The 13,105-nt window shown below is 32.9% G+C and overlaps 1 protein-coding gene across 1 annotated transcript; it reads left to right on the top strand.

Annotated features, from left to right (window-relative positions):
* Positions 1 to 251: 251 nt before the first annotated feature.
* Positions 252 to 12,370, top strand: Phum_PHUM484780 (uncharacterized protein; the record flags this gene model as incomplete). The annotated part of the gene is made up of 27 exons (XM_002430431.1): positions 252 to 271; positions 377 to 383; positions 476 to 664; positions 1,894 to 2,156; positions 2,250 to 2,501; positions 3,059 to 3,248; positions 3,338 to 3,400; positions 3,821 to 3,905; positions 5,547 to 5,703; positions 5,924 to 6,110; positions 6,353 to 6,539; positions 6,621 to 6,835; positions 6,926 to 8,526; positions 8,599 to 8,957; positions 9,042 to 9,154; positions 9,334 to 9,483; positions 9,595 to 9,813; positions 9,882 to 10,107; positions 10,181 to 10,361; positions 10,438 to 10,608; positions 10,689 to 10,858; positions 10,942 to 11,072; positions 11,168 to 11,355; positions 11,441 to 11,679; positions 11,754 to 11,932; positions 12,013 to 12,113; positions 12,190 to 12,370. The coding sequence occupies 27 exons, from the start codon at positions 252 to 254 to the stop codon at positions 12,368 to 12,370; spliced, it is 6,024 nt and encodes a 2,007-aa protein (XP_002430476.1).
* Between the last annotated feature and the right edge of the window lie 735 nt (positions 12,371 to 13,105).

The raw sequence follows: 13,105 nt of genomic DNA, 5'->3' as shown, positions 1-13,105 counted from the left end.
TAATAAAAATAATAATAATAAAAATAATAATAATAAAAATGATAAAAGATGTAAGACGAAAAAAATTTTTTTTAAAAAAAATCGAAAATGACATTTTCGAGAAAAAAAAAACGATTCGACTGTTTTAAAATTAAAATTTAAGGTTCGTTAATTTTTCTCCTGTTTTTCCCCTCCTCCTCCTCTTCCTCCTCCCTCATTCCCTCTCCCTTTCTTCTCCCCGCAATATAACACACGGTAACGCATTTTCACACATGTATAATCAAAACATTGAGTTATATTTGCATAATGAAAAATTCAAAATTTAATCAAAAAGAGAGAGAGAGAGAGAGAGAGAGAGAGAGAGAGAGAGTGAAAATTTTGATAAGTAATTATTAAGGGAGAGAGTGAGAGAGAGAATTTTTAGCATCATAACATAAGAATCTGTTATTATTATTATTATTATTATTATTATTATTTGTTTGTTTTGTTTTAACAGGTTTTCGAATGGCCCGTCGGTCGTCAAATAGAAAACGATGAAACGTTACAAATACAACTTTACGTACACAATAAATATTTTAACAAGAAAATAATCGGATTTTATTGTCTTGTACTACAATCATTGATTGAAAATGGAAGTTTTACGATTCGGGACACACTCACCGATCTCAGTAATAAACCTATTCCCGTAAGTTTTTCTTTTTTTTTTTTTTAATAAATTACGAATTTTTGAATACGTTTGTCGTTTGTGTTTCCTGTTTGTTGTTTGTTTGATCGATCGTTTGTTCGGTTGTCATTAAAAAAAAAAGGCAAGAAAGAAAGAAAAAAATTTGTCGTCGTCGAACGAGAAGAAGAAGAAAAAGAAGAAGCATTGTTTCGTTTTTTTTTTTTTTTTTTTTTTTTTTAACAGCCTTTCAACTTTCTCATTTTTTTCTCTCTCTCTTTCCTTCTCTCTCCTTCTTTCTCTTTTTACCTTTCGTAATTTTAAATTGACTTTTTAGTTTTTTTTACTCCTTCCGGCAAAATGCGAATTCACGTATTTCCTTCTCCCACACTTTATTTTATTTTTATTTTCCGGCTGTTTTCTTTCTCTCTCTCTCTCTCACTTTTCAACTGAAATCTCCAGAAACTTTTCTTTATTATTATTATTATTATTTGGGTTAAAGGATTTCAATGGGAAATTTATGTTAAAATGTATAAAATATGTATGAGAAGTGATGACGAAAACTTTTTGTTAGAAAACTTTTCGCGGAGAATAATAAATTGATTTAATTGTTGATTTGACAGACACATGTTTTCGGTTTTTATTCCTTTCTCCCCTCCCCTCCCTTCCCCCCTTTCAACAGACTTTCATTTATTTTCTACCCTTTCTGAGTAAAGGGAGAGAATCTGTTTTTTTTTAAAATGATTTTTTCTTACTTTGTAAATGTTTTTTTTTTTTAATTTGCTTCCAGACATTTTTTTTTGGTTTTCCAAGTGATATTGTTCATCTGAACCAAAAATGATGAAATTAAACAAAGAAAAAAATAAAATTTTTTTATTTATTTTTGTTTACCTGTAGATATCATCATCATCATCATTCGAACTTGTTTTTTTTTTGTTTGTTTGTTTTGCACGGTTTTCCGGTAAATAAAATTTAAAAAAAAAAAAAAAGATTTTAAACGTCGAGTTTTTTTTGTCATGACTGCTTTTCATTTTTTTTTAAATTTTTGATTCGAAAAAGAAAGAGATAGAGAAAGAAAAAGAGAGAGAAAGCGATTTTTTTTTGTGTTTAAAAATAATGTTTTGCGGTAAAATGAATTTTTTATTTTTTTTAAATTTGTTCGTTAATAATTCCTACGTGAATTTCGTATGAAATTTTCCATTTGCAGTCGATTTTTTTTTTTTTTATTGTTTTATGTTTTCCCCACCGTTTAGATTAACGTAGAATTCCACGTGGAATATGTTATGCCGAATAAATCACCGTCGTGGAGCGATACGGAGTGTTTAGAATCATTAGATGACGATCAACAAAAACTAATAGACATTGAACAAAACATAGCAAATTTGGAGAAAAGCATGACGTTGCAAAGAAAAGAATCCGTGAAAAAATATCAATCGAAAGACAAAACAAATTTAAATACGGACAATCAAAATCCAAGCGAAGGATTGGAAAAATCTCCGGGATACGATAAGAAAAGGTGAGCTGAAAAGTTTTTTTTTTTGTTATAATAATAATAATAATAATTAATAAAATGATGACGGTTTTATTTATTTTTTTGTGAAATTCCCAGAGCGAGAGCGACGACAGCATTCAGAAGCGTGAGAAACTTGATAAGATTTTCCAGGTACAACACAACGAGAGAATCTCACAAAGACGACGAGCAAAAATTATTGAAAGAATGGGGATCGGATAGGAAACAATTCGTGCCGTTGAGTTCGGGTAGCGATTCGGTACCTGAGTCCCTTGCCGGAAGTGTCACGAGTTTAGAATCCGTCGGTGGGAACGAAAAAGAAGTTTTGGAACGTGTGGAAAAACCCAAAAAGTGAGTGAGTGAATCTCATTGTTTTTTATTTTTATGGGAAAATAAGTAAAAAAGGATTTTAAAGAAGCTTTGTGAAAGTGGACGGAGGGAAAGGGAAGGAAGACATTACGAGAAAAAAGGGAAACGGGAAGAAGAAGAAGGAAGAAGGAAGAAAAAAATTTTCTTTTTTTATCCAGTCGAATAATGTAATTTTCCAATCGTTGATTAAATATTTGACGTCGTCGTATCGTTTATAATTTAATTTTTTTTCCCCGTTTGAATATTTTCCGAGTATATTTGTGTAAATTATTTTTAATTAACCCTACGGAGAAAAAAAAGGTCACGTTTTTCTTTTTTTTTTCACGGTCCGTGGGAGGAAGGTTTATATCTCATTTTGTGGAAATTTCCAAAGAGGAAAAATCATTACTCTGGAATAAAAAAGTAAAAAAGCATAAATTAAAAAAGAAATGGGAGGACGGGGTAAGGGGAACGAGAAAGGGAAGGGGAAGGAAGAGAAAGAGAAAAAAAATTAAATTGTTTTTTAATCTTTAAATCGTTTTTTTTAAATTTTCAAACAGAGTGAAACCGACTCTCGCATCCGTTGCAAACGCCATATTGAAATCTCAAGATTTTCAAATTTGCGTGACAATCATAGAAGCCCGACAACTTGCCGGATTAAATATGGATCCCGTTGTTTGCGTACAAGTCGGAGATCAAAAAAAATACACGAGCGTTAAAGAAAGCACGAACTGTCCGTATTATAACGAGGTGAGATTTGGAAAAATAATCCACGACCTTTTAAAAATCCTGGTTCCAGTCCTGGAATGATAAAATAATCGTTTTTTCTTTTTTTCCAGTATTTTGTCTTTGATTTTCGTATGCCGCCCGTCATGTTGTTTGATAAAATCATAACGCTGTCGGTGAGTGTGATTTTTTATTTTTCTTTTTTTTCCCCCGTGAAATTGAAAGCGGTTATTTATAGCAAAAGTTTCAAAGAAGGTTTTCCGATTTTTTTTCTTTGCCCCCCTTTCCCTCTCCCTTCTTCATCATCTGAATAATGTTCCGACAGAAAAGAATCATTGACTGTGATTAATGAATGATTTCTTAATTTTGATTTTAAATAAGGCTTCACCTATGAAACGAATCGTATTTTGATTGACAACCGGAAAAGGAAATTAAAATTAAATAATAATAATAATAATTAAAAGTTAATTTTGTGAAATTTGTTTGTTTCCTGCCGTTTTAAATTTTAATAATATTTTTTTTTCTTTTTGTTCTTTGATTGCACGCTGCCATTTTTTTTTTTTTTTTTTTGATTCCAAATAAATTCCACGGTTTAGGTTCTTCAAGCTCGAAGTTTGCTAAGGCCCAACAGACTTTTGGGAAGTTTTAAGTTGGACGTTGCGACGGTTTGGGCACAGCCAGGTAATGAGGAAAATAAAAAAATTCCCCCCCCCCTTTCCTCTCGTTTTTCTTTTCTTTTTTTTTAAAAGTTTTTGTTTTTATTGACGGTTTGACGGCCGCCATCTTTAAATTATTTGTCTTCCTCTGCTTTTTTTTTTTTTCAACTTGCTTTTACCTCGAATCGATTTTTTTTTTTTTTTTTTTTTTTTTTCAAAAATTTTAAAGGTTCAAAAAAAAAATCCAAAACTCGATGATCCTCGTGGGGGTTTCTAACTTTTCTCTAATAATAATAATAATAATAAAAGAAAAGCGCCATCTGTCTTTCTTTTTTATAAATATCAAAACTTTTTATTAAATTTTCTTACATTAAAAAAAAAAGAAAAAAAGAAAAAAAAAATTGAGTATTTGTTTTTCGCAAATTCCAGACGAAGAATAATAGAATCGAAGTGAGGGAAATCGACGGGGGGCAGGGCGATGACAGTGGCAATAGGGGGCGGGGAGCGGGGAGGGGAATGATGGAAATATAAAAGAAAATGGAAGAATAATAAAAAAAGTTTTTTTCTTTTTTTTTTTATCACAATGCGTTCGTTAAGTACCTGAAGTTTGAAATTTTTTTTTTTTTTTCATTTCTTTCTTGTTGATTCAGTTAAAAACTTGTTTCATGTTTCCTATAAAAAAATAATAATAATAATGATGATGATGATGATGGTGGTAGTAAGTTATAACATTTATCGATTCGCGTACAATTTAATATTTGTGAAATATAAGCAATTTTTTTTTTGTTGCTCGATTTAATTTTTAAAAGAAAGCAAATAAAATTACGAAAGGAAATTTTTAACAAAATTTTTACCTCCTCCCTCACTCATTCTCTTTCTCTCTCTCTTTTTTTTTTTATAAAGTTTATGGTGTGTAGTAGTAAAAATTTTATTTTGAATGAATTGCTTAAAAAAATTTAACGATTAATTTTTTGGGGGGTGTAAGTTTGAGAGTGAAAATAAAAAGAAAAAATTTTATTTTTATTATTATTATTACTATTATTATTATCCTTTTAAATCACAAAGCAGGCGGAAATGGCGGTTTTTTTTGTTCCCCCTCTTTTACTATTTTTATTATTATTGTGATTTGATTTTTTTTTATTCTTGAATGTTTCTTGTTTCACATGTACGCAAAAAAAAAAAAAACGCGTTTTGTAATAGTAATAATAATAATAATAATGATGATAATAATATTCTTTTTTGTTTCCACGTCGTAAAACATTCGTAGCAAGTTGTAAATCCATTGTAAAAAAAAAATTAATTGTGGCAATAAAAGACGAGAAAAAGGAATGAAAAAAAAGGAAAAAAAAAAGAGAAATTTATTTTTAAAAACTGTTTAATGAACACGAAAAGGTTGTAAACGATTTTCCACAAAGGTTTCGGTTTTTTTTTTTATTATTTTATTTTTATTTAAGTATCGTCATTTAATTTTTCAATCTTTTTTTTTTTTGTCTGGTGCACGATACCTGAAAAACTCGACCGAAGGAAATAAATTTTCTTTTCTTTTTTTTTTTCTCCCCCCGTTTTCGTTTCGAAACTAATTTAAAAAAAAAAAAAATTAATGGCCATTTTTTTAAAATATCGATTCGCATAGTAATTAATAATAATAATAATACTCAATTTTTAGATCATCAGTTTTATCACAAATGGGCACTTTTGACGGATCCCGACGATATGATAGCCGGACCCAAAGGTTATCTAAAATGCGATATGAGCGTAATGGGAAAAGGTGATTCTGTTAAAATACCACCCAAAAGCGAAAAAGATGAAGACGATATAGAAGCGTACGTTTAAATATTTTTTTTAAATTTTTTTTTCATTTAATTCTTTAATCCCTTAAAAAAAAAATGTAAGAAGGTTTATTTAAAGGGATATAATACAACGTTGCCGGAAACGTTTGGGAAAAAGAAAAGAAAAAAAACCTCCGTTGCAAATTTTAATCCTTAAACTTTTACTACCATTCCGGTAGTAATAAATCTCCTTTTAATTTTTTTTTTTTTAAAGAAATTTGTTAGTGCCGGCTGGAATTCCAGTGGAAAGACAAAGAGCTAAATTTATATTTAAAATATACAGAGCTGATGGTTTGCCCAAAATGAATTCATCAATTGTTGCCAACGTGAAAAAGGCATTCACGGGAGAAGTTAGAGATTTAGTGGATCCATACGTTCAAATTTCTTTTGCTGGATTAACGGTAATACGCGGAAAAACGCCGGATTATTTTTTCCCCATTTTTTTTTTTTCCCTAAAAACGATTCTGGAAAATAAAATCCAGAGCAAAATAAGAGAAAGATTTAAAAAAAAAAAACAATTCCACTAATTGTAATTATCCTCGTTTTATAATGTTAAATCCTCATTCGTTCCTCGCTAATCATTAATTTGCGTACTTTTTCCCTTTTTTTTTTTTTCCGTCGTTTTTGACGTTTTACGTTCCAGGGTAAGACGAGCGTTAAAAAACACAGTTATTCTCCAGTATGGAACGAACAAATAGTTTTTAACGAAATGTTTCCACCCTTATGTCAACGTATAAAAATTCAATTGCGGGATAACGATCCCGTAAACAACACAATAATAGGCACGCATTTTATTGATCTCAAAACGATATCAAACGACGGAGAGAAGGGTAAGATATTCAAGGTATGTTTGGTCGGATGAATTTGTTATCACCGTACAAAATGCATATTTAAATTTTTATCACGTTAAGGTTTCCTACCGACATTCGGTCCGACATTCATTCATTTGTACGGTTCGACGAGAGATTACAGTCTCATAAACGAACATTCGAATTTGAATTCGGGTTTAGGAGAAGGAATATCGTACAGAGCTCGAATTCTCATGTCGGTCCGAACGGAAATCACGAATAATGTTGATTTGGTGACGAACGATGTCGAAGTCGAACCAATTTTTCCAATTCAAGAGGTAATCGTAGTTTAAAATTTTTTTTTTTTTTTATGGCGAGCGATTGATAACGGGAAAATTATTTTCCCTTTGTTTGTTCACTTATCAAAGACTTCTTATGGAAAAAATGAAGAATTTTTCCTATTTTCGACAATATTGAGCGCTACGATGATAGATAAAAAAATTGGAGAAAAACACATATATTTCGAATTGAGCATCGGTAATTCTGGAAATTCCATAGACGGTCACAACATACCGTGTCAGGTGTTGGACGATTCGGATGCGGAAGATGCGTTAGAATGCGTGAGAACGGATTTGACAACGTGTCAAAGTACGACGACGTCAGCAAAACCCATGACTCACGATAAAATTTATTATTTTCTACCGTATTGGGATAACAAACCTTGCATGCACACGATATCCGTTTGGCCCGATTTCCGGAAACGAATGTACAATTCGAACATGATTTCTAAAATAGCCGATGCGTTAGAAGAAGGATTGACGGAAACTCATATGTTGATGGAATCAGAAAATTCGAACGCTGAAAAAAAGCTCAAAACCGTTTTGGAAAATTTATCAATGGCTTGCAGTCGTTACGTTAATTTAACGAAGGGAACTTCGTCGTGTCCGGGAACGGGAAAAACTAAATTGGACAAGGAAAGAATGAAATTGTGTCAGAGAGAAATAGAAAAATTGGCAACGAGTTCTAGAAATTTAAAAGCTCTCGTCACGAAGAGTTCGTTTAAAGAAAGGTACAAAACTGCGGGAACTTATTTACAAAAATTGAAATTTTTAGAAGAGGATCCCCAACAATCTTTACCGGATGTATTTATTTGGGCTTTAAGCGGAAATAAACGACTCGCTTATTATAGAATTCCCGCGAGAGATATCATATATTCGGTCGTCAATGAGGAATGCGGTAGAGAATGTGGTAAAGTTCAAAGTTTATTTTTAAAATTACCGGGGAAAAAAAGCGTCGGACCGAGCGGATGGACGATTCAAGTCAATCTTCAAATTTACATGTGGCTCGGATTGTTGAAGCATAAAAAAAATTACATCGAGGGAATACCGAAAGGCTACGAAATATCAAACGAAATTAAAAACGTTGAAAAATTACGCGCTCCACCACCCAGGGTCCTCCATTACAGGTCCATGCATTCGTTTCAACTGAGAGCGCACATGTACCAAGCGAGATCACTCATCGGATCCGATGCTTCCGGTTTATCGGATCCATTTGCGAGAGTCATTCTCGGAGAATATTGTAAAACGACTCAAGTACTCGACGAAACGTTGAGTCCAACTTGGGACGAACTTTTGGTTTTCGACGAAATCCTATTGTGGGGAATCAAAGAAGACATAAAAAAAGATCCGCCGACGATAATCGTTGAAATATTCGATCAAGATCGAGTGGGAAAATCGGAATTCATAGGTCGAGCATTGGCAAAACCTTACGTAAAACTTTTGGAAGATCCCTACGAAGGTCCGAAATTTCCTCCCCCTTTGGAATGGCACGAAATACTCAGGGGACCTGATCACGCGGGAGAGCTTTTAGCTTGTTTCGAATTGTTAGAATATACAAAACATTCTAATGAATTGCCACAATTGCCTTTACCAAAAGAAACTATAATAGAAAATAGTACTGCAATCGACATAGACACAGGTCCCCTGTTACCCGTACCTAGAGGCATACGACCGACTCTGGCTAAGTACAGGCAAGTTAAAAAAATAATAATTTTTCCGACTGTTTGTTTAATAAAACTAAATAAAATTGTAATTTTTTTTAGAATCGAAGTTTTGTTTTGGGGTCTCCGGGATTTAAAAAGAATTCACCTTTTGACCGTTGATAAACCTCGGGTCGACGTAGAATGCGCGGGTCACATAATCAATTCTTCGGTCATACAGAACGCGAAAAAAAATCCAAATTTCGGTAATCCGGTTAAATTCATTGATTTGGAATTACCGGAACAAGAATTGTACAGGCCTCCGTTGACGATAAGAGCCGTGGATTGTAGGAGTTTCGGTCGTTACACGTTGGTCGGTACGCACACGATCAATTCCATACACAAATACATGTTCATTCCGACAATCAAAAAAGAAAATGAAATCAACAAACACCAATTGAAACCCCTCCAACAAAGTCCGAGTACGCATCGGTTGATTTTTCATCCTTGGACGCACTAAGCAGAAGAAATTTCAATTTGAAATTTTTTTCTATTTTTTTTCAAAGGTTGTCACGCCGCTCAGATGAACTCTTCGGGTGAGGACGTTTCATGTTATGATAAAAACTTTAAGGAAAATTCTCCTCTCATACCGAAAGAAACAACTTTATCATTAAGTTATGTGAGTCGAAAAAAAAAAAAAAACATTATATTTTATTTGCTGATAATGGGAAAAAATGGGGGAGGGAGGGGGGGCGATGAAAAAAACTCAAAATAAATTTTTTTTAAGTTTTTTTTTTTTTTTTTTTTATCCCTTTTAAAGATAAAAAAAATTTAATGTTAGGTTTTTTTAAACGCTAGGGTACCGCCGCTGTTATACCACATAAAAAACAAATAAAAGCGGAAATCAATAAAAGAAGACGTAAAAATACGACGAGGGAATTAGAAGATGATGAAGGAAGTAAAGATTGGTGGACAAAATATTTTGCTTCCGTCGAAGCAACCATAGAAGTAAAAAAAAAAAAAAAAATTAATTTTGATTTTTATATTTTGTCTTGAAATTATATGAAAAAAAAATTTTTTTTCCCTTTTTTTTCTGGGGGGTTGGGGTTGGATTTTAAGGAAAGTAAAACAGCTAAAAGGGAAACCATAATAGCTCAAAATCAACAAATCGAAATTCAAATGACGTCCGATTCGTCAGACGTACAAGATCCATTTTCCGCGACGTCGGATCAGAAAAGTCAAAAAAGCAAAACGAAAGGATCAACGTCAAAATTTGTATCGAAATTAAGTCCGAAAACCGACAGGAAAAAAGTAGAATCCAAAACGGCTTTGCTAAAGGTTTGTTTCCGGTTGGGAGGGGGAATTTGTTTTCGAAAAAAAAATAATTTTTTTTTTGCTTCCGGTAGATTTATCAAAACGAACTCGAAAATCAACCGGAATACAATTCATTCAAAGAATGGCTCCTCAGTTTTTATTTGTATCGTGGAAAAAAAACGGGTGACGACGTGGAAGATGACAGTCGGATTGTTGGTACGTTCAAAGGTGCCATCAAAGTTTACAAATGGCCTTTGCCGAAAGATGTCATCGATCACACGATTATGGGATTCGATCCTCAACATGGATTTTTTCAGGGTCGGTTGAAACCCGACGTTTTTTTTTCGACATTGTGAAAAAGAAAAAAAAATGTGATTTATAAACTTTCCAGGTTTACCCTCGAGCGATCCGATTCACGTTTTGGTGAGGGTGTACGTCGTCAAAGCAAAAGATCTTCATCCAATGGACATTAATGGAAAAGCAGATCCCTACATAGTTCTTCAGCTAGGTTCGAAAAGGATAAGCGATAAAGAAAATTACGTTTCGAAACAATTGAATCCCGTTTTTGGAAAGTAAGGAAAAAAAAAATTGGAAAAGTTAGGAGGGGTACCTGATTCCGAAAAACAAAAAAATTTATTCATTTTTCAGATGTTTTGAAATCGAAGCAACTTTTCCGCAGGATTCTTTGTTAACGGTTCAAGTTTTCGATTGGGATTTAGTAGGTTCGGACGAAATGATCGGGGAAACGAAAATCGATTTGGAAAATCGATTTTACAGCAGGCAAAGAGCCACCTGCGGAATAGCCAGCAGATACGACGAGTGGGTTTTCCCCCCTCCCCCTCTCTTTTTTCCTTCCCCCCGTGCTAATGATTTTACTTTCCCGTGACACGATTTTACAGGTACGGTTACAATCAATGGAGGGATCCAATGAAACCAAGTCAAATATTATCTAAATTGTGCAAGGAGGGAAAAATAGATCCACCGGTTTATAACAGGGGAAAAGTCACCGTCGGAAAACATAATTTCGTCATTAAACAAGAAGAAATTGATCAGTGCGATTTTTCTAAAGGTACGATAATAATTATTCATCCCTCCCCTCCCCCCCAGTCCGGGAAAGGAAAACATATTTTTATCCTTTAAAAATTTTAACAGGGATCGAAGAACAAGTGGCTCTTTCCATTTTACAAAAATGGCAGGAAATACCAAGGATAGGTTGTCAGTTGGTACCGGAACACATAGAAACGAGACCGCTTTATAATCCGGATAGGCCTAGCATCGAACAGGTACATGATTTTGAAGGGAAAGGAGGGGAGGGAGAAAAATTGCTTTTTTTTTCTTTCCTTTTCTTTTTCGAAGATCATTTAAAGTTGTTGTTCAGGGTAAATTAGAAATGTGGGTCGACATGTTTCCGATGGACATGCCACTTCCGGGACCACCCGTGGATATATCACCGCGAAAGCCCAAATCTTACGAATTGAGAGTCATCATATGGAATACGGAAGACGTCGTTTTGGAGGACGATGCTTTTTTCACCGGAGAAAAAATGTCTGATATTTACGTGAAAGGGTATAAGAAAACTATTATTATTATTATTTTATTAATTGGGAATCATGGGTTCGAAATTGATCTAATTTTTTTTGTGGTTGTTTAGATGGTTGAAGGGACCAGAAGACTGTCAGTACACTGATATTCATTTTCGATCGTTGACCGGAGAAGGAAATTTCAACTGGAGATTTATATTTCCTTTCGATTATCTCGTAGCAGAAGAGAAAATCGTCATATCGAGAAAAGAATCCTTGTTTTCGTGGGACGAAACAGAATGCAAAATTCCAGCGAGACTCGAATTGCAAGTTTGGGATGCGGATCATTTTTCCGCCGATGATTTTCTCGGTATTGAAACGCCAACGACGACGACGACGTTTCCGGTCCGAGAGTGAATTTTTTTAAATTTTTTTCCTTTACAGGAGCCATAACGTTAGATCTGAACAGATTTCCTCGCGGAGCCAAGTCTTCCAAACTCTGCACTTTAAACATGTTGAAAACTGATGGTTCCGTATCGATGATAAACATATTCAAACAAAAAAGGTTGAAAGGATGGTGGCCGTTTTACATAAAAAAAGAAAACGAAGAAATGGAACTCACCGTTAGTTAGATTTCCGGTTAAAAATCGTTAATGCCATTACGCGTTTTATTGAAATGCTATTGACACGTTTTTTTTTCCAGGGTAAAGTGGAAGCAGAGATTCATTTGTTGACGAAAGAAGAAGCTGAAAAAATACCGGCGGGATGTGGTAGAAACGAACCGGATCCTTTGGAAAAACCAAAGTGAGTCGAATCATTATTATTATTATTACAACTCCATACAAATATAATTGTTATTATTATTATTATTATTTTACAGTCGGCCGGATTCGTCGTTTGTTTGGTTTATAAATCCGTTAAAATCGATGCGTTACGTTTTATGGCACAATTACAAATGGATGATACTTAAATTTTTAATAATATTGGCTTTGGCTTTGATACTTTTTTTATTTTTTTATTCGATACCCGGTTACACGGTCAAAAAACTATTGGGGGCTTAAAAAGTAGAAAAAGACAGAGAAAGAGGGAGAGAGAGAGAGAGAAAGAAATTTTTTTTTTTTATTTGCGTCAATGATTTGTCGTAATAATGTCGATAAAAAAGATTAAATTTTTTTTTTTGTTTTTTTTCCTTCTTACACGTCATTAATACGGATAAATTTTGTTTATCGTGACACGTTTTACGATTCGAGATATTAATTTGTAAACTCGTCGTCGATGGCAATAAAAAAAAAATTTTTTTTTTGTTTTGTTTCCGATATAAAAAAAAAAACTCACCTGCGTCGAATTAAAAAAAAAAAAAAAAAAATGATTGTAAATTTTAAATTGCGATCGAATTGTAAAAAAAATGATTACGATTTCAAATAAAAAAATTATTATTTTTCTCTCCTTTTTGTTTTTTGATTCTTTGATTCTTTCATGTTGTCGTCGTGGTTTTAAAATTTAGACAAAATTAAATAATAATAATAATGATAAATTTAAATAATTAGAATTAATTATTATGGAGTCGCGAAGTATCAATCTAATCATTTGAAAACATCTTTACAAAAGAAGTCGGTTGAAAAAGAAATTTAAATAAAGAAAAAACGTTTGTCATTAATAAAAAAAAGAGAAAAAAAACGATATTTCACGGATCGTTGACTTTTTTACTAATGAACACATTAATTAGAAATCAATTAATAATTAAAAATGCGTACGAAAATTTTCTCTTATCGTATTATTGATATTGTTAATAAAAA

The sequence above is a fragment of the Pediculus humanus genome, genomic scaffold (genome assembly GCF_000006295.1).
Source record: "Pediculus humanus corporis 1103172108256 genomic scaffold, whole genome shotgun sequence".
Lineage (NCBI taxonomy): Eukaryota > Metazoa > Arthropoda > Insecta > Psocodea > Pediculidae > Pediculus > Pediculus humanus.
This window is presented reverse-complemented; position numbering and strand designations above follow the sequence as displayed.